Below are 19,384 nucleotides of genomic sequence, written 5' to 3'. Positions count from 1 at the left end.
TTTTCAAAATTTCAACTCCATCATCATTTGCTAATGGGTTTGGTAAAGCGTGCAAAAAAAAAAAAAAAAAAAAAAAAAGAAAAATCCTATTGTTTTCCCTTTCTTCTTAATAAACCTGTTGACATTGAGAAGTAGAACTGTTGATGGGGTTTTTCAATTTCTTCATCATACCTCTGTTCTTTAGTTCTAAATCATCTTGGAGAATGGAGATACTGAATCCTCTGTTTTGAAGTTGGATTTGGAAGAAGAACTAGAAGGGTTTTGGTATAGATGTGAGTTGGAATGATTGGATTATTATTTTGAATAGGGATTGTGTATGATTTCACTAAATTTTAAAAGGACTGAAACACACTCGAGATTGAACTTCACTTTAGCATTTGCTTTTGTTCTCTTTTTTAGTCCTTCAACAGTGGAGGATTACTGATGAGATTATGATTTGGATAGGCATCTTGGTTACCTTTCCCGAGTTCAATCATGAATCCATTGATTTCACTGCTTTTTCTCTGCAAATTTCAGAGTAGAATGTTGTTGCCTTTTTATTAACAACAGACATGAATTATGATTTGGTTTGCTCAAGTTAAATGGTACTTTTTAAGTTAATTTTTAGCCGTTCTTGAGCTTTACAAGTATTTAATCAATATAGGTTTTTCAATTGATGCTTGAACAATTTAGTTTCATATATGTTTAAATTATTCATGAGATGATATTTGTGAATCTTGAAGGATATTGAAACTTCAACAACTTACTTAGATAGTTAGAATCGATGGTATTATAACTATTATTATTTGACAAAAAGGATAATTGCTTCAGGTATAACTCAATCCAAAAAATAGCCTGTTTAATTATTAATATTTATTTACTAAATAGTTCTCTAATTTCTAAAAGAAGTTCGGTTGTTTGCTTTTTTTTATTTTTTTTATTTTTTCGGCAACCAATTTGATATTTTTACTATTTTATCTCATTTTTCTTATTTCTGATTATGATATGTCATCTGTCATGTTTCTTAAAATATTTTGGTTTATTTTGGTTTATATATATTGGGTAAACAAAAGAACAAAGTTGTGAAAAGAAAGGTGTTGTGAGGGACTAAAAATAAAACATCCCATCTTCTTGTTTAGGCACCTTTGAGTTATTACTACCAAATGCACATATAACTGCCTATTTGTCATGTATACCTAAAAAAGAAATGTTGCTTATGGTTTTTTCTAGAAAAAAAATTATTCCAATTGTAACTTGAGTTGTTTTTAATAACTATTTTGTTCTATACTTTTTGTTTTCGAAAACTATATATTCTCACCTTCATCTTTTTCAATGGTTAGTTTTCAAAACTTGACTTCCATTTTGAAAACATTTCATAGTTTTTCTTTTTTCATTTTACTTATAAACTCTACGTCAAACTAGGGTTTTGTTGGTCTTATTTGTGTTCTTAATACTAGTTTATATACACTATTTCCAAACATAAATTTCTATATTTGTTATATTTTTTTAATTTAGCTAAGGAAATCTATATACATTCTTAGAAACCAAAAAAACAAAACAAAAGGTGTGGAAAAGCAGTTAGAAACAAAATATGTACAAGAGTTGTAAATGAAGTCCATTGCATTATTGAAATGAAGTTGAAAACAATAAATGACATGGGTGTTAGCTCCAACTACAAGAAGATACCAAATTGCAATTAATGCTCATAATATTTTCATATGCAATATTATGTATATGCTTTAAAAATTGTAACTCAAAACTAAAAAAAGAAAGAAAGAAAATTCTCCAATTTCAAACCCCAATAAGCATCAAAGCAGCAATCACCTCTTCACTTGTTTGTCTTCTGTCACTTCAATGCCCATCCCTCTTCCACTCAACTTCTTCCCAACCATCATTTTTCTTTTATTGTCCATTAACAATTAAACTACTTTCATTATTTCATATCCTTTTTAATACATTCATAATAGTTTATGCTTTTAATACGACAATAATATATAGTTTCATTCATGGTGACCTATGTTTTTTTACAACCAAATGATGTGCCGTAAATTAGGTTACACACTTGTAGATATAAAAAAAAAATCAAGTATTTTTTGTATACATGGAGAAATTTGGATGAATGGCCCTAGTTGAAAATAAACTATGTTGGGAGTTGTAAATATACCATTAAACTTTCAAAACTAAAATTCAAACCTTCAAACTTATTCATACTTAAAATTGAGGTTTCAAATCTTCACACTTGAATAAGTGTGAGAATTCAATTTTTATCATGTGTGAGTCTAGTGTGAGAATCCAACTTTTATCATGTGTGAGTCTAGTTTTTCAACTTGATGGGTGTAATTGTGACTACTCTTTAGATGTGTGATAGTTTAGAGGTAGTTTTTGCCATTTACATCAAAAAGTATATATATGTATGTGTATGTGTATATATGAACACAAATTTTGTTTTCAATTGTTATTATTATTTTTTTTCTACCATATGTGTTCTTCCTAGAGTCTATTGATATTTATGCCATTGACTATTCAATTATACCCATGAAAATTGAATCATATTGAACCACTACGGTTAAGATGAATAAGATCATAATGTGTACGTGGAGATAGGATGCATAAGATCATAATTAAGAGACCTTTTTTAGTCGATAAATTTGATAAAATTATGTTTAGTGAATTTAAATCTAATGTTTGATTAATGATTCGAGTTTAAGTTAAATTCGACTAATCATACTATGAATTAAAACTTAGTAGATTCACTATTAATTGCATTGCATATGTGGATTAAACTTCTAGTTAACTATTTGTTCTTACATTTGAAAAATACTCCCACCTTGAAATCTTGAATACATCTACACTGAAAGCCCAACCCAATATGAGAGATTTAAATCGAAAAGGCCCACCCAATCTGCATAGTTTATTGTATTCATTTTACAATTCAAAAGTTCTATAAAGTGTGTGACATACGCTACTCTCAATAAACCAAATAACAAAAGTTGGAAACTATACAAACTTTGACAATCTTCCAAAATGAATCTCAATCACCTTTTCAAACCTTCATCATGTTTATTACCCTAAAAACGTGATCCTTAATCGAGAAGTAAAAGGCGATCAAGAAGCGTTTTTACAATAGGTCGTGATTAACAATACTCTCGTATACTAGCAGAGTTATATTTTGATATATATATATATATAAGATTATGATTTTATTTTTAAAAAGTAAAAACTAATATTTACTTTGCCTTTTTATTCTTCTTTAGAAAAGACGTGAACCAAGGAGTGTGAAGGTTGGAGTATTTCACAAAACGTGGTTCCCACTACCGACCCTAAGCACAGTCCAAGCCGTCCATAGCTGACCTTCTCTAATCTCCTGCCACCTGTCCCTTCATTTTCCACCGTGTCGGCTACTTTCCTAACCATCCCTTATTGTAACGTCAGCTTTATTTCTATTTTTCTAACGTCGTCAATTAACGTCGTACCTTTTTTCCGCCACGATTTCCGTCAATCTCCTTTGGCGTTGCCCAATCCCACTAATAAATACCCAAACTGTCACTGTTACTTCCATTTTCGTTTCTTTTTCAAATTCCTTCCGCTCTTCTTCTTCTCTCCTAAAACCCTAGTCTCTCTCGATCCATTTCCTTGATTTTCTCCTTGAGATTTTTGTCACTTGAATCGTTCGATCATGTCGGACCACGCTGAAACCGCCGAACCGAAATCGGAGTCATTGATCGACAAGATAGTTGAGAAGATTCACGATCACGATTCATCTTCATCGTCTGGATCAGACGCCGAAACTGAGGGATCGGCTTCTTCTTCCACTTTGAAGGAGAAGGTCTTCCGGATTTTTGGAAGGGAAAGGCCAGTTCATCACGTCCTTGGTGGTGGCAAACGTACTCAATCTTAACTCTCTGATACAAGTTCTTGAGAATTGTTTTGTTTTGCTTTTCTTCTTTTTGAATTTGTCTTTCTATATTACTGTTCTGTGTTGCTATACTGCTTCTATGGCTTCAGTTGGAGCTCGATGGTTATTGATGCTTATTAGGCGTTTTTGTGCTCTTTAGTTATTGTTTTAGCTTGCTTCGTTATTCTTTGCTTGGATGTAGAATATATAGATCTGGTGGTTTTATCTTACTCTGGAAACGTTGATTGTTCGGATCGACCGTACGACGTACTTGAGCGATTCATAAGCTTTCTGCACAGAGTGTTTATTATAAATTTTCTTTTCCTGAGCTTGCTATATTGGTACATCTGTTCGGGTTTTGATGTTTATAATTTATGTTCCCTACGTCGCTTGTTTTTTTTATTGCATGTTTGAATTCCTTCTGAGGATGATCGGTGTCTTTCTTATGGGTTAAATTGTAAGTCTAGTCGGTTGTGTCTGTTTGTTTTTTAAACTTTCATAGTACAAAATTAGCCCCTCAATAAATTAAACGCAAAGTTTGGAGTTACTGTGAACATAAAATTCAAACATAGATCAATTAATGAATTTGTAGCAACTTATTAGACGCAAAACTGGAAGTTCAAAGTTGAGAGTAATAAAAATTGAAAGGCCTACCTAAGATTTTTCCGAAATTAAATTCCACTAAGTTCAAACTCTAAACTTAGTATAACCTTAAAAAAAATTAGAGTCTGGTGATGTTGACCGTTTCTTAAAATTCAAAAATATGCAGCTGCCGATTTATTCTTGTGGAGGAATAAGAAGATCTCAGCCGGTGTTCTTAGTGGAGCCACTCTCATCTGGGTTTTCTTTGAATTGCTTGAGTGCCATCTGCTTACGTTTATTTCCCGCTCTCTGATTCTTGCTCTTGGGCTCTTGTTCCTTTGGTCCAATGCCCACACATTTATTTACAAGTGAGTAACTGGATATGAATTTCATTTCATCAATAATTAAGTTTCTGACATCTTCAAACCATTCTCTTCTTCCCACCGTTTAACAATTGTATTTACAGGAGCCCACCTCGAATCCCTGTTGTTCAACTCCCTGCGGATCCCTTCCTGGAGTTTGCTTCAGCTTTGAGAGCGGAAATTAATTGTGGTTTTGCACTATTGCGGGACATTGCGACTGGAAGAGATTTGAAGAAATTCCTCACTGTACGTATAGTTTTATCATTATACTTTCATGTCATCTTATTTCGTATTTACTTTGTTGGGTTGGGTTGGGTTTATCTTAATAGGCCCTTTTTAGTCTTGGACATCATTAATGTTAGAATAATTGAGATTCTTCTAAAATTATAGAAATATCATTCCTCTGTCTCCAGGCCATTGCTGCTTTGTGGGTTCTGTCAATTGTGGGAAGCTGGTGCAATTTCTTAACGTTGTTCTACATAAGTAACGACAACTTAATCTCTTTCTCCACATTTATATCTTTATTTATTTTGTTTTGACAATTGAATCTGACATTTGACAACATATTTTGAAAATCACAGACTTCGTTTTGTTGTACACGGTCCCAGTCGTGTATGAGAAATATGAAGATAAGATCGACCCGTTAGCGGAAAAAGCAGTAATTGAGTTCAAAAAGCACTACGCTGTGTTTGAAGAGAAGGTCTTGAGCAAAATTCCAAAAGGCCCATTGAAAGGCAAGAAGGCTTAAATTAAACTGGCTTGGCTTGGGTGTCTTTTTCCACCACAAAAAGCGGTAACCACATGTTTATTGATATTTCTTCTTTGTCCTTTTGCTGCACTCATAGTTTTAGTTCTTTTTTTCATCATTTTCGGTGGTTTTCCCTAATTTGGTGGGATTCTTTTTTAAAATCTTATGCAAGTGTTCAATTTGTAAGTTATTAATCTGTATGGTTAGTTTTTGGAGAGATGGTACTTCCGTTTGTGGTAACTCTAATTATTAGTTCTCATAGTTTCAGTTCTTTATTTCTGTTTTCAAATTAAAGTCCACTTTTCTTTTAAAAAAAATATATAATTTATATAATTTCTCAGCTAATATAAAATTTAAATTACTCGCCCTTTACTAATTAAATTTCTTTTATGTCCGTGAATAAGAATTTCAATATCTTATGACTTTCGAGTAAGGTTCTGCTTGCTGTTTATAAATTTGAGGTACTTCTAACACTAAGATCTATTATGTTTGACGATATCTTGATAAATTATTTTTAAAATGCTGAAAATACAATTGAAATGAAGGAGAATCGTCAGTTCTTTTTGTTTATAGATTGAGGATTTGATATGATGAAGATTATTGTTTTTGTTGGAATACTAAGCCGTCGACTTCTTCTCTTGAGAGGAAATGGTAAAAGTCACACTTCAATTATATATTCTTAGGAAATCGGGGATAGGACTAAATCTAGATTTTCGATAGATGAATATCAAATTCCTTAATAATAAGTTGACATAAAAATCGTTATTATTTTGTAATAACGATACTAGTTTTTAATTTTACGCAAGTGAAATGGGTGTAGTAATGTTGTGTTCCTTTTTTCAAATTAATATAATTATGTATTTTCAAATCATAGCTTTTGAGCGCTCGAATTATACAAATGTTCTAATTTATACCATTTAGATTTTGTATTTTGTTACAGTTTTCATTTAAGCAGTTTATTTTTAAAAAATTCTAGTGCTATCGAAATGTTTTTATTCATAATTTGTCTCAACCATTAAAATACATTTTATTTCATTATTCATTTACTTGGTAGACTCGAAACAGTTCTTAAATTTCGTTTCTTTTGTGGTAAGCAATCAAATTTTCTCACAATACTTGAGAGCAGTTTCATACTTTAGGTAAAACATTATGACTTTATTTTTCTTTCTAGTCGCAACTTAAGTAGAGTGGAACTTAAATAGAGCCGAAATAGTTTTGTTTTGATCAATTTGGAGCTGTGTTTGGTTGTAAAATATAGTTTTATTTTATTTTTCCTCCTTTTCTTTGTTCTTCTAATAATGAAGCCTTATGCTATTAAAAATGTCGAGTTATTTTTTTTGAAAGATTATTATACGAATATCCCTATAAGTAATCATTGTGGCATTTAATCAAAGTATTAAACGTTCGAATTATCACCTTACATACTGTTTCACTAAAGTAAAAAAGACAATTGTACAGGTACAAATATATTTCATCATTACTTGAATTTTATATGGTAGAGGGTTGAAAATAAAAGTAACAACAGGCTACAACAAAAATTTACATTAGTCAGTAATTAAAACACTTGCGGTGAAAATTTAAATTTTCAAAATAAAAATAAAAAAAACAAGGAAAATTATTTTATTATATGTCGGAAATTTTATTCATCTCGTGTTCAAATTATTTAATGTTGTAGAGTTTGGGTTTAATAATTATTATTTCCTCACATTTTTTTTTCTTCTTCTTTTCTCCTAAAACCCTATAAAGGTGGGCTTCATCTTGGGCTTGGGCTTTTGAATTTCGACATATAACCAAGTCGGCCCCATGCTTTGTATTCTCACCTATATAAGAAGCCCTAAGCTTTGTCATCATCAGGTACCGAGAAATGTAGGGTTAGGATAATTAGGGTTTTCGATTTTGGGTTCTGTCTCTACGGAGAAATTTGACGCGATGAAGAGCGAAATTGAAGATGGAAAGTCATCGATTACGGGGCGGTTATATAATTGCTCTGTAAGATGAATATCAATCTGGTTCGTATTCACTGAGCGTTCCGTTTTTCTTTTTCCTTTAATTTTGAAATCGAAGGGTCCTATGGATGGGGCGCCATTGTAATCAATGCGCTTTGGCTCCAAGTTTGCCTTCGGAAATCGTAGTGAAAAGCAGATTGCCGAGCCAAGCTTCGAATAACTGGTTCGGCTTTCGAATTTTTAGTTTTTCATACAGATTTTTTCTTGCACATTTCTAGTTGTTTGACTTGAGCGAAGGTCCCAGCAGAGGGGAGGATAACTCTGAGATTGAGACCCCTCTAACTTTTAATTAAATCCTTCGCAGATTTAGCTGCCGAATCGTAGGACGCCCAAATCGTTATTAGTTTTGGATCGTCTTGAACCCTCGGCAACATTCGTTTCTAACCCCCATAATTTCTGTAGTTTATTAGGTTTTATTTCGTGGTTACTTTCTGAACAGTCTAATCTGATGACCCAAAATCTCTTTTGCTTTTTCTCTGTTGGGTTGTTTTTTGTTAGAACATTTGAGGAAGAAAATTAGATTTGTATGTGAAGCTGATGATGTTGATTATGGATCATTACCAGAGAAATGTGGAATTCGAACGAAAAACATAGATCTAAAAAATATATATATAGAGAGAGAAAATAACTGGAAATTAAAAATACTATCATCATTGGTAGTTCCCAAAATAGAATTGAAGATCAAGAAGAAAAACGTCTCAAATGCCTGACGATCAAATTGAGAAAAGTTACAGAATGCATTATACATATTTCTGGAGGAATAAGTGCAAATGCTAACGTTGAGTGATGGGTTTGGGAAAAAACTATAAAATCAAGAAATATAACGTCGAGTCATTCCAAAATTATTTCTTTGCCTTGTCTATTTTGCTTCCATAATAGACCCATACGGCAACCGTTAAATCTACTTGATTCCCTCACAATACATACATGTATGAGTCAGTAATGAGAGGTGGAGAGAGTCGACCCATACTACAAATAGATAGTAGTACTCAAATTAATGTTGGATGAGTTAATTAGAAAGTCAAGCTTCTATCTATATGATCAACAGAACTAATCAAAATGAGATTATGCCAAAATTAATTATATACTCTATTAAAATTGTTACTAGCCAGATGGAATTTAGTAGGTTTGAGAAGTAATCTTGAACCACAATACATACCTATATGAGTCAGTAGGTTTGAGAAAAGTTAAATATAATTAATCGGCAGGGAAAAGGGAAAAATGATGAAAATATCGTTTTTGTTGTCCACAAAGATGAATTTTTCTATCGCCATACATTTTGATGATTAATTTGAGTATATGTAAAAACAGGGATAACAGAAATACAAATTTGCTCACACATCATTAAGAAAATAATATTATAAGATTTTTACCAAATGTATTTTTGTCCATTAACCCACTCAACCATCTTAGAACTATTTATCAAATCTTGAAGACAAATTTAGAACTATTTATCAAATCTTGAAGACAAATTTAGGACCAAATTGTTTATTCTAAAACTTAAGAAACCATTTGGAAAATCAAAGCGTTTTTATTCGTAGTTTTCTTAGAATATGTGCTGTTTGTATCAACAAGAGGTGGCTGTAGTTTAGTGGTAAGAATTCCACGTTGTGGCCGTGGAGACCTGGGCTCGAATCCCAGCAGCCACACTTAACTTTTCTTTTTTAATACTTTTAAGAAGTAGAACAAAAGACCACAAGCAAATGTTGTATACTTTTCTAAATCATTATCTTCTAATAAAGAAGGAACCAAATAATAATTGATTGGGCTTCTTTAAAACTCTATGTTCCATCCAAAATTTGTGTTTACATAATTTCACGTTCACATATGATCCCGAAAAGAAAAAAAAAATCATTTTACAGCCTCAAAGACGTAAGCTCAAGTGTGTACATGCCTATAGCAACTACTAGATTCAAAGTATCCTCTTGAGTTTCTCACTCGTACATCCAGTGATTATTCGAAACTGTTAACCAAATTAAGACAGTCTCTTCCAATCGTTTAATCAACTTATATTATTGATGCATTTCCAAAGCTTGGAAAACCAATTCTGATCATATGGTTGGATGTTTTCATTTTTGTGGAACCAAATATGCTGCCCATATTTCATCTGAGGGTGGTGGTGGTTCAACCCAATGCCCTGGTATCCGGCTGCACATAATTTCGTAGGAACATTCAATTAGCATAACTCTCCCACCTCTCTGGGCTGTCAATGCATTCAAATATTTAAATATATACAATTGTGAAACTGTTGAGGATTATATAATTAGCACACTTGAGAAGCTATTGTAGGTATTTGTGAGTAAGTAATCGTATCGTACCTTCCTCCTGGTCTTATAAATGCATCCCATGATCGTCTTACCTGCACACAAAGAGTGTTATTGGTTTCTTTTAGTAAACTGAGGCAAGGGAATGTTTCAGAATCACAAAAACAGTTGACTAGTTCGGCACCGTAATAAGGTTATGTGTATGTCATGAGCCAAGGGGGTATTGTTTTTCTAGAGAAGGAAGAGTTTCGAACTTTTGGGTTAGCTTCAAGCAAGTCTTTAGCATTGTTTTACCGTTTAGCATGCAGTCCGTTAAAATTTAAATTTGCTTCTCTCATACTACAAATTTCTTAATTCCACAAAATGGAATAACAAAGCTACACTAGGCTTTTCAACATCTCTCACAAGTCACAAATCTCTCAGGCCTCAAGCTGTCCTTTAGAAACACAAAACCTTACATGCTATAACAATTCATACTTCTAAGACTCACTACTTTGTACAATAAAAATAATCTAGATTTCCCAAATTCGTGAACCAATATTATACTGTAATTTTTTCAGAAAAGGTAATAAAAGTATGCTTAGCTTTTCTACAAATGCTAAAGATACAATGAGACTTCCAAATTCAACTCAACGGTGGACATAAAAGATCAAAGTATGCACCAACTGCATGAATTTCACTAGACTATGCCACAAAAATTCTGCAATAAGTGAAGAGCACAGAAACAATTACCTCAATTAACGTGCCCATATCGGTGTTACTTCCGTAATAATAATGATAGAATTCCATCGGTAAGTTGGCTGCATAATCGTACATTCTTCCATAACCCTGTAGTTCTCCAAACTGTTTCCCAGGCTCTTTATTAGTGCTGGTGTTGGAGACCTTCTCATCTGCACCGGCAGATCTTTGATCGTTTCTTTCTTCAGACCTATCTGTAGCACTATCTGGATCCCTTGATTCAGGGTAAGTTGGAACAGTCTTCCTAGAGACCTCTGCAGTAGCAATGGCATCCTTGGCAGCATCCGTATCAGCTGCAGCAAGGGCTTGACGTTCCTCTTCTTCAACTGCAGCTCGAACCTTCTCTAGAAACTTATCATCCTCCTCAGGTAGAAAATGACCTGGACAAATAGATTACCAACTACTACTATCATTAGGATATAACCAGATTCAAGCGTCAAAATTTCTTGGCTCAAACACAGGATTCAAAAGTACCATTGCATATAGAGACAGCAGCATATTACTTTTCATAATACATGCATTTACACATAGAGAGGGCAATTTAATGATAGAGAAGGTAGTAAGAACTCACAACAGCGATCATTTTTTCCTTTTAAATAGAGAAAAAAAAGAAATTCATTCACATAGTGAAGTCAGAAAGAAAATAGTTCCAAGGACCAAACTAAACCTCAAAATCTTGACTTACCCAATAATTAAACAACACAATCCATGAAAATAAGACATACCCTTTTCAACCCTGTAACTTCTGGTTCACAACATTATTTTTATCCTATAGAGAATGTCAAATTTTCCCCAAATTTTTAAGCCTTCAATAACCACCTCAGCAGACAGAGGAAGAGAAAAACCACATACTAAATTCCTCTAGCCTAAACCAATTGCTTTTGTATCCCCAGTTGTAAGCCTCCGTAAATGTTCCCAAGTTTCTCAAGGTTTCATGATTCTACAATGACTCTGGTAGAACCATGACAAATCTCTTTGGGAACCATTAAAATTAAAAACGATTTAGAATTTGTCTTCTATCCTACACCTAACAAATTGCCAAAGACCAAAACGAATGAAACAAATCTGCTAAACCAGCAAAACAAACCACCTGCATGTTAAGAAGGATAACGATACAGTTAGAAATGAAGAAGTAAAAAACTGAACCTTGTTTCTTCAACTTTTGGATCCTGATGGAGCGTAATTCTTGCAACTTTTCCACTATTAGTGCCAGTTCAAGCTACATGATATCCAACATTAGCTAGAAGCTCATAAGAAGGGGGAAAAAAACTGATGAGAATAGTTTTAATACTATAGTTTGATTGATTCTCACCTCAGAATCTAGCTTCTTTTTCTCCTCTTTTGCTTTAATTCTTGCAATTTCGTTCATCTTCTCCACCTGAAATTTTTTGCTCATCAACAATTAACATCATTCTGTCAATACATGGTGCCAATGTTCCATATTTCAGAGTTAGACAAGCAAAAGCACGATAGTAATCAAGTACAAAACATTGGGTGGGGGAAGATTTTATGTCTAGAAAAAAACTGTGAAAATGTAAAGAGCTGTCTATATATATATTTTTTATTGGAAGTAAATAACCCGTTCATGAGATGAGGAAACAATAGAATTTATATGAACATGAGAGCTGGCAGCAGTTAAATGCAGACTTTCAATATTTTTATCAATATACTTCTATAAACCCCATCATGTACTGTACTTCGATGTTCTTGGGACACGACCACAAATTTGGTTACTGGTTCTGAATCTGAAATAGAAAACCATCTTCCAATGGCCCTATTGCTTATAACCATTTATCTCCTCAACACCTAGTTTCTTACTAAAATATAAACGAATAAATAACTCCCCTAAATATTTTTATATGTCTAGACTAAAGATCAGATTACAATAGAACTCGCTTATCCAACCTAAAAAAGAAGCCAAAAAAGGACATTAAATTCTCAGCTACCAGTGGGAGATTAGAAAGAAAAAGAAGATCAGTTGATATTTTAGCACCTTGCGTTTTGCAATATCTTTGGCAATCTCCCTGGCCCTCCATTCATCAGCCTCCAGATCAACTTGATCAAAACTTTCTCGTTCCTGAGATTTCAGAATAAAAGGTGGGAAAAAAGAAGAAGTAAGATTACAGTAAATATGTTAGATAATTTGGGATACAAATAAAGACAACCTTTGCAAGTGATTCAGCAACGCGCTTCCTCTTTCTCTTTCTCCATTGCTTATTTCTCTTGGCCTTTGATAATTTACCAGATAACCTAACTGCTTCCCAGAGACTCGATTCATCCGTATCAAGCCTAAATGGATGAAGCTGAGCTCTCAACTTTTCCATCAAACCAGCTGCAGCTTCAACCGAACGTGATTCTTGCAACTCCAAACTAATCCTTCTATCTTCCAAGTAATCACAAAATTCACCAATAGAAGAACCATTAGGCAGACTATCAGTACTCTGCTCGGATAATTTGGCCTCTTTAACTAACATCAACATTTCCAGCTCTTTCTGCCTATCAATATTTAAACTTCAATCACAATTTAGGACAAGAAGTAACTGAACTGAGACGTAGTATGCAAAAAATTACGAACAAACAAATAATGTCTAAGAAAAAAAAATTACGAACACACATACATTGACTTGGCGAGATTGAGAGTGTCTTGCAATTCTCTTAAACGATCACGCACATTGAGGTTGTCCCAGAAAAATGAAGAAGAAGAAGAAGAAGACGGCGGCGGATTCGGTGGCGGCACCGGGAACCACGGACGTTGAGGTGTAAACTGATGCGGAACTGGATTCATTGCTACTGAGAGCAACAATCGATGAAAACCAAATAGATTAAGAAGAAAAAATGTCAAGTAGATTAGGATAACTGATGCGAAGAAGGAAGGAGATGCGATGCGCCAAAACGAAACTCTTCCGAATTTTCTCTGTAAATTGCGAAGCTTCAGTATTCAGCTCAAAAATATGAACTTCGTATCTTATGTAAATAAATTTGTACGAACAAATTGATAATGGTCAGAAATTAAATTGGAATGATTGATCTATGTAAATAAATTGGGCTTACAAAATGACGAGACGGTTCATATAGTTGGGCTTTATTCTTTTATGGGCTTGGGTTTTCCTTCCCAAAACAATTTTAGGACGGAAAATTGCAATTTACCATTATAATTTATAATCAACCATATAACAATATTTTAACGTATACTAGAATTATTACTAATAGACTTTGTATCATCCATCATAGGCCAATATTGCAACATAGTTTATCGGTAATAAACTTATGTTATTAATATAATTTGACAAATTTTACTATATTTATAAAATTTTTCAAAATCTTGTTATATAGTTAATTATTTTGAATTTAATTGTTAAATTAGCAATTATCCCTTTTAGGAATACCAATAATATAAAGTGACCATTTTTTTTAGAAATTGAAAATATAGCAAAGTCTACCGTTGATAGAATTCTACCATTTATAGAATTTTATGGTTTATCGATATAGATTAATATTTGCAACATAATCTATTAATGATAAACTCTTTATAGATTACAAATTTTACTATATTTATAATTTTTTGAATAATTTTGTTGTATACTTAATTATATTAAATTTAATTATTATATTTGCAACTAGCCTCGTAAGTCAATGTAAAATAAAGCCGAAGTTATTATGTAAAACAAAGCCGAATTTACTCATAATAGTAACTTGAGATTCATTAGTATTTATAAAGACCAGTAAAAAAATATCCAGAGTAATTACACAAATTTGTTGTTGTTTATATATAAACACGAATCTAATTAAATGTTGTCTGTATAAAATAATCTTATTTAACACAAACCAAATTTGGTTTTGATGAATTTTCATTGTGTTTAGATTAGCATACTAAGAGAATAATGAGTGATTAGGTAGGCCCTTAAATCCTAGATTCCCTAAAAATTAATTGTGTCTGAGCTAACTACAAATTAGAGGTTAGAGGTTTGAAATCTTTCCAATTCCAATTTCAACTTGTGGGACAAACTATATAGACCATTTGATTTCAATCATAATCAGAAGGCAGACAAAGTAACTCAGTATGATCTGATCTTGATAAACCAAAGACAAATATTAGAACTTTGGTCCCCAATTACGATTCCAACTAAAAACTCCATGTGCAACGATTCATCAAAAGAAAAATATGAAAGTTAGAATGGCATACCAAAACGCCAACCCAACCTCATTTGGCTTTGCCACCTTCTGAAGACTCATAAACTCTAGAGTTCAACATCTCATAGAAACAAAGAATCCAACTCCTAAAAATGGCATTTGGGAGTCTGAACAGAGTGAAATCTTAGGCATTTGCCGCCGCGTCATTAGCAACAACAGCTACTCATTGCCTGACATATGGGACATGCCTCCCATATCAACGTCTTTGGTCCCCCTGCTGCCTAAAAGGCTTGTGTGGTGGGGAATTATTCTTCTTCTTCTTTTTTTTCTTTTTGGGTTTTGTAGGACTCGTAGCTTCATATTTTGTAATTTTGCATCAAATAGAGATGTTTCATATTGGTAAGTTACGCGCTTTTCGTGATTATAGACATGTATAATGGTCGAGTCTGGTGGGGTTTTCTCTCCTTGTTTCCTCCTTTTTTATCTTCTAGAAATAAGTTTTGAAGAGAGGATGTGCGAATTTCTTTAAATAGAGTGGATGATATGCTTTAGTCTAAAAGCTTAGGGGAAAATCCAATTATGAAACTAGCACAAGTAGTGAAATTCTCTCTCCTAATATCCACCTCTATGTAAACAATAACTTAGAACTCAAGATTTGTTAATAAGTTGAATCAGAAGTTTATTTTGGAGGGATACCTTTCGAGTCGATGAGGAAAAAGAGATATCTAGACCGAAGAAATCATCTTTTTTCACTTTAAGTACACTTTAGGTACATAGATTTTGAAAGACTCAAGATATGGACTTTGAGCTGGAATAGGCTTAGGACTACGGATCACTGCGATTTGGTTATCTTTGGTAAAAACATTTAGGAAAACTATGTCATTTTACAAGGAGATAATTTTCTACTAGGGAGGCTGTTCTTTCACTCTTTACAGGGAAAGCTTCATCACAATTATAACTCTTTGAATGACCTTTTCCCAACCTTTTTTTCCTCTCTCTGCTTAATTACCAACAAAAGTTATTGGTCCTAACAACAATGTATTGATTCACAGGTATGTAGTCTATCCATAGAAAGAAATGAAAACTCCACGAAGCAACTTCATAAATAAACACACACATAATTTTCTCTTTTTGCTATGCATCCTTCTAACTGACATTCTTTCTCATTAAATCTAATCTAATTTCATAGTCAGTGTTTTGTGGTCATAAGCTTGAATTACTAGGCCTAATAGTTTCTACCTATTTTGCAATGAGTTCCATCAATGGACATCCCCCAAACAAGGTTTTGTTACAGTGCAGTTTTAACCTATGTTTGCACAAGAATATTTGGAAGCATAATGGATAGAAGGTTCTATTTTCTTTATCCATCCATTGTTACCGTAACAAAATATGATATAAACAAACGCTACCAAAATTCAAGATTAAGGCGAGATGAATTTTGATGATGTCATATTCATGTGACCCCTGGCCATGGGCAAAGGTCATAACCAGCAGTGAAGATAAGACTATGGTTGGTCCCCTCAGTAAGGATTTAAATATTTGGATTGTGTTTGAAATACAAGGAAGGGTTAGGGTGACATGCATTATTTTCTTTGTTTTCTTTTTTCTTCTCTCTCTCTCTTTGTGTGTGTGTGTGTAATGTGTATGGGCGGGGACTCCACCGTAAAGATCAAGGATAGATTGAACAAAAAGGAAAACAACAAAAGGGTGTGAAAGCAATGAAGGGGTGAGGTTGAACTTCGTGGCCTTTCTCCTAACATATTTTGTCCATGTCCTGTACTTGGTCACTTGCAACCAGCTTAACATAACTCTCTCTTCGTCTCTGTCTCTCTCTCTCTCCAGAGACAGAAATGGTAGTTTTCCGACTGCATTCCAGGAATAAAAATTGGGATAGAAACTTCCTGCGACAGAAACTAGCCATGTAAAACATGCAATTGAGCACCTCACAAACTGCCATTTTATAAAGATGGAAGCATTGGTATGAATATGCGAAAAAGTAAGTCCAAAGTAAAGTAAATATAGAATTTTCCATAGCTGTCAGAAAACTTGAATGTGTATATCTGAAAACGCACAACATTGAATAGAAACGAGCATTCCTATTCCGTATAAAACAGACGCCCTGTTTTTTCTTGAACAATAACTTGTTTCTCTCACTCTACGGTACACAGCATATCAAACAAGACAAGGTAGCATCCTAGTTACATCACTCTCAAGGATGCATGAGATACTTCCCTTACAAACACATCCAAGATCCTATACATGTCGTTCATTCTCAAAGGACTGACAAAATATAACTTCTCCTTAGAAAATTAAGTGAAAAGGGATACTGCCAGAGAAAAAGAGGACAAAGAACACGTTGCCATGCTGGAACCATTCCAGAAGTCTGGTACTTCATCAATCCATTGCCCTTTAATTTTGGTCCGAGATATCATTCCCTAAATCAAGAAGATAATGAGAATACTGTGTGGTGAACAAATGGAGATTAATTAACCATAAAACAAGGAAACATGCAACAAACCTATTGATTTTTTGCAGTGAAGTATTGCTTCATAAATTGAGTTCTCTAGATGGCACCAATCACCTGATGAGGGGCCAATGTTGCTTTGTGGAGATACTCGTGGGGATTGGCGTTGACTCCTAACATCACTGGATTTTTGTTTAATGTCATCATCCAAGTTAACTTCAGCTGGGTCTACTTTATGGCATATGGGACTGAGACATCCTAAAGACTTCTGTAACATACATAATGTTTTTCTCCATCTTCCAGAATGACATCTGTTTTCTATGGCTGGACTAGAAGTTAAAGAAGAGAGTGAAGAATTGAGCTCAACTGGAACAAAATCAGATGTATTGGAGGCTCCTGTTATGTGGTTTATATTAACTGGTCTGACAGAGCCATCAAAAAAAAGTTCATCAGCATGGGATAAAAGAACGGATGGATGGATTGAAGTGTTGAATTTGAAGCTTTGGGTTTCATCCAGTAACCTTGAAGGTTTAACAATCTTATAATCCATCACTTTGGATGTGGCATCATAGGACTGCTTCACATTCAAAAGCCAACTGGTAGAAAAGCTTTCAACTGCTAGAGGTCGGGGGTCATCCATCAGTCCCTTGCAATTCATGAATGTAACAGTGAGGAAGGAAACAATTATATATATTCTTCGATGACAAGACCACGTGATCGATACCTCAGCATATGACTAAACATGATGGTGGTCACAAGTGCATATTTTGTCTATTCCATTAAGGTCGAACATGAGACACAAGGAAACAACCCCTTTTCCCCTCCCCTTTCTCCCTCCACGTCCACCTCAAGAGAAAAATGTCAATAATACTTTCTGCTAATTCTTTTATATGGCCTGTATTTTTATGTCATTTAAATCGAAATTTGAGTACCACTCCCACATAAAAATCTCACGACAATGGGAGTATCTTTTCCTAGTTTGCTTATAAAACAAGCAAACTACAGATACTTCGGTTTTTTAAAATCTCTCTGCTTTTATTCACAATTTAAATTTCAATACTTTTAAGTAGTTACTGATCTAAATAGCGAAAAATGTATACGAAGAACACCAAGGATTAATAGTTCGTTTTTAAATGGTGAGAAGATCCCATGCAGTGAACCCCTTAATCCAAATCCAGTCAACAGGAAAAAGGAGACATCGAAGACAAGTACAGCATTCTTCTTTGTAGCCAATAGAGTATTGGATAGATATTATTACTTCAGAAAGACAGCACATGCATTAAATATTTTTACTATTGTAACATCTAATTTCACATTGAAAGCACACAGCCATACAGAATATGAACTCCAAAACGCTCAACAAATATCTAAGTCAATAGTGGCCTAATTTGTATGGATAAAGACAAAGTTTTTTTTTTAAAAAAAAAAATCATTTTCTTTTCGAAATTTCACTATATTCTATAAACATGTGGTTCTAAAAATATTCAAGTAATACGAAGGAAAACAAGGAGAAAAAATCTGAGAAATCCAAGTGAAAAGTCCAGCATTTCTAGTGGAAAAGCTGAAGTTGTAAGAAGATTAGGTAATCAATAATCTATGTAATTTGAATAACACTACAAAGTCGTGAAGAAGGATCTTTCACTGAATAAGGCTTTCATGATGTAATAACTTAGAGTAATTAATTCACAAAAATAAACTACTGTGAGCGAACATTGTTCCTATTTCAGCAACATAAAGTTAGTTCTAGTCAGCTTTACTCTTGACAGTTAAAAACAACATTATACCAATTTGTGTATATAAAATAAATATGAAGGTACTATTATTTGAAATCAATTTGGGAATAGCTTTTAACTCTACGATGATAAGAAGTTTGAGAGGTCCTAGGCTCCTAGCAATACAGCTCATTTCTTCGCTTTACCCCATTCACACACTGTAATCTACTATACTATGTATATAAGTTTTCAATGAAATCCATGAAAAGGAAATAGACATCATGTAGACATGGGCGGCCCAGCTTGTAGGCTAAAACTTGAAACTGTATATTTCAAAGACAAAAACCAAACTAATAGAAACTCTTGATAGCAAGTCAAAAGTAACTGGTCCTCTTCATTTTCCTATAACTAAACCAAGGGGCCCTCTGCTAGTTAACTAGCTGTTCGCTTTACATTTTCATGCACAATAATATGGCAGAAACGAATATGAAAACAAGTTTTAA

At 33.5% G+C, this 19,384-nt stretch overlaps 3 protein-coding genes and 2 non-coding genes across 6 annotated transcripts; 3 read left to right on the top strand and 2 right to left on the bottom strand.

The window, feature by feature from the left end:
- Positions 1-3,507: 3,507 nt before the first annotated feature.
- Positions 3,508-5,855, top strand: LOC101216370 (reticulon-like protein B1). The gene is made up of 5 exons (XM_004133792.3): positions 3,508-3,863; positions 4,644-4,824; positions 4,923-5,064; positions 5,232-5,301; positions 5,400-5,855. Exons 1-5 carry the CDS (start codon positions 3,656-3,658, stop codon positions 5,564-5,566), a joined length of 768 nt encoding a protein of 255 aa, XP_004133840.1. The 5' UTR covers positions 3,508-3,655; the 3' UTR covers positions 5,567-5,855.
- A 1,946-nt stretch (positions 5,856-7,801) lies between these two features.
- On the top strand, positions 7,802-7,950 carry LOC116402991. Its single transcript, XR_004215722.1, has one exon. It is a non-coding gene; the product is annotated as a small nucleolar RNA snoR145 (small nucleolar RNA).
- Positions 7,951-9,149: 1,199 nt separating this feature from the next.
- On the top strand, positions 9,150-9,221 carry TRNAH-GUG. Its single transcript has one exon. It is a non-coding gene; the product is annotated as a tRNA-His (tRNA).
- Positions 9,222-9,286: 65 nt separating this feature from the next.
- On the bottom strand, positions 9,287-13,541 carry LOC101209659 (U11/U12 small nuclear ribonucleoprotein 59 kDa protein). 2 transcript variants are annotated; one of them, XM_004134269.3, is made up of 8 exons: positions 13,193-13,536; positions 12,740-13,070; positions 12,568-12,651; positions 11,887-11,952; positions 11,721-11,793; positions 10,569-10,954; positions 9,891-9,931; positions 9,287-9,720 (listed from the first exon to the last, which is right to left on the bottom strand). In XM_004134269.3, exons 1-8 carry the CDS (start codon positions 13,357-13,359, stop codon positions 9,642-9,644), a joined length of 1,227 nt encoding a protein of 408 aa, XP_004134317.1. In that variant the 5' UTR covers positions 13,360-13,536; the 3' UTR covers positions 9,287-9,641. The 2 variants fall into 2 exon arrangements, with proteins under 2 accessions (XP_004134317.1, XP_031737698.1); XM_031881838.1 differs by having other exon boundaries at positions 9,644-9,775; positions 13,193-13,541.
- Positions 13,542-16,713: 3,172 nt separating this feature from the next.
- Positions 16,714-17,837, bottom strand: LOC101209413 (probable membrane-associated kinase regulator 6). The gene is made up of 2 exons (XM_004134268.3): positions 17,224-17,837; positions 16,714-17,140 (listed from the first exon to the last, which is right to left on the bottom strand). The coding sequence occupies exons 1-2, from the start codon at positions 17,825-17,827 to the stop codon at positions 17,115-17,117; spliced, it is 630 nt and encodes a 209-aa protein (XP_004134316.2). The 5' UTR covers positions 17,828-17,837; the 3' UTR covers positions 16,714-17,114.
- Between the last annotated feature and the right edge of the window lie 1,547 nt (positions 17,838-19,384).

Source organism: Cucumis sativus, chromosome 3 (genome assembly GCF_000004075.3).
Source record: "Cucumis sativus cultivar 9930 chromosome 3, Cucumber_9930_V3, whole genome shotgun sequence".
NCBI classification, from domain to species: domain Eukaryota; kingdom Viridiplantae; phylum Streptophyta; class Magnoliopsida; order Cucurbitales; family Cucurbitaceae; genus Cucumis; species Cucumis sativus.
This window is presented reverse-complemented; position numbering and strand designations above follow the sequence as displayed.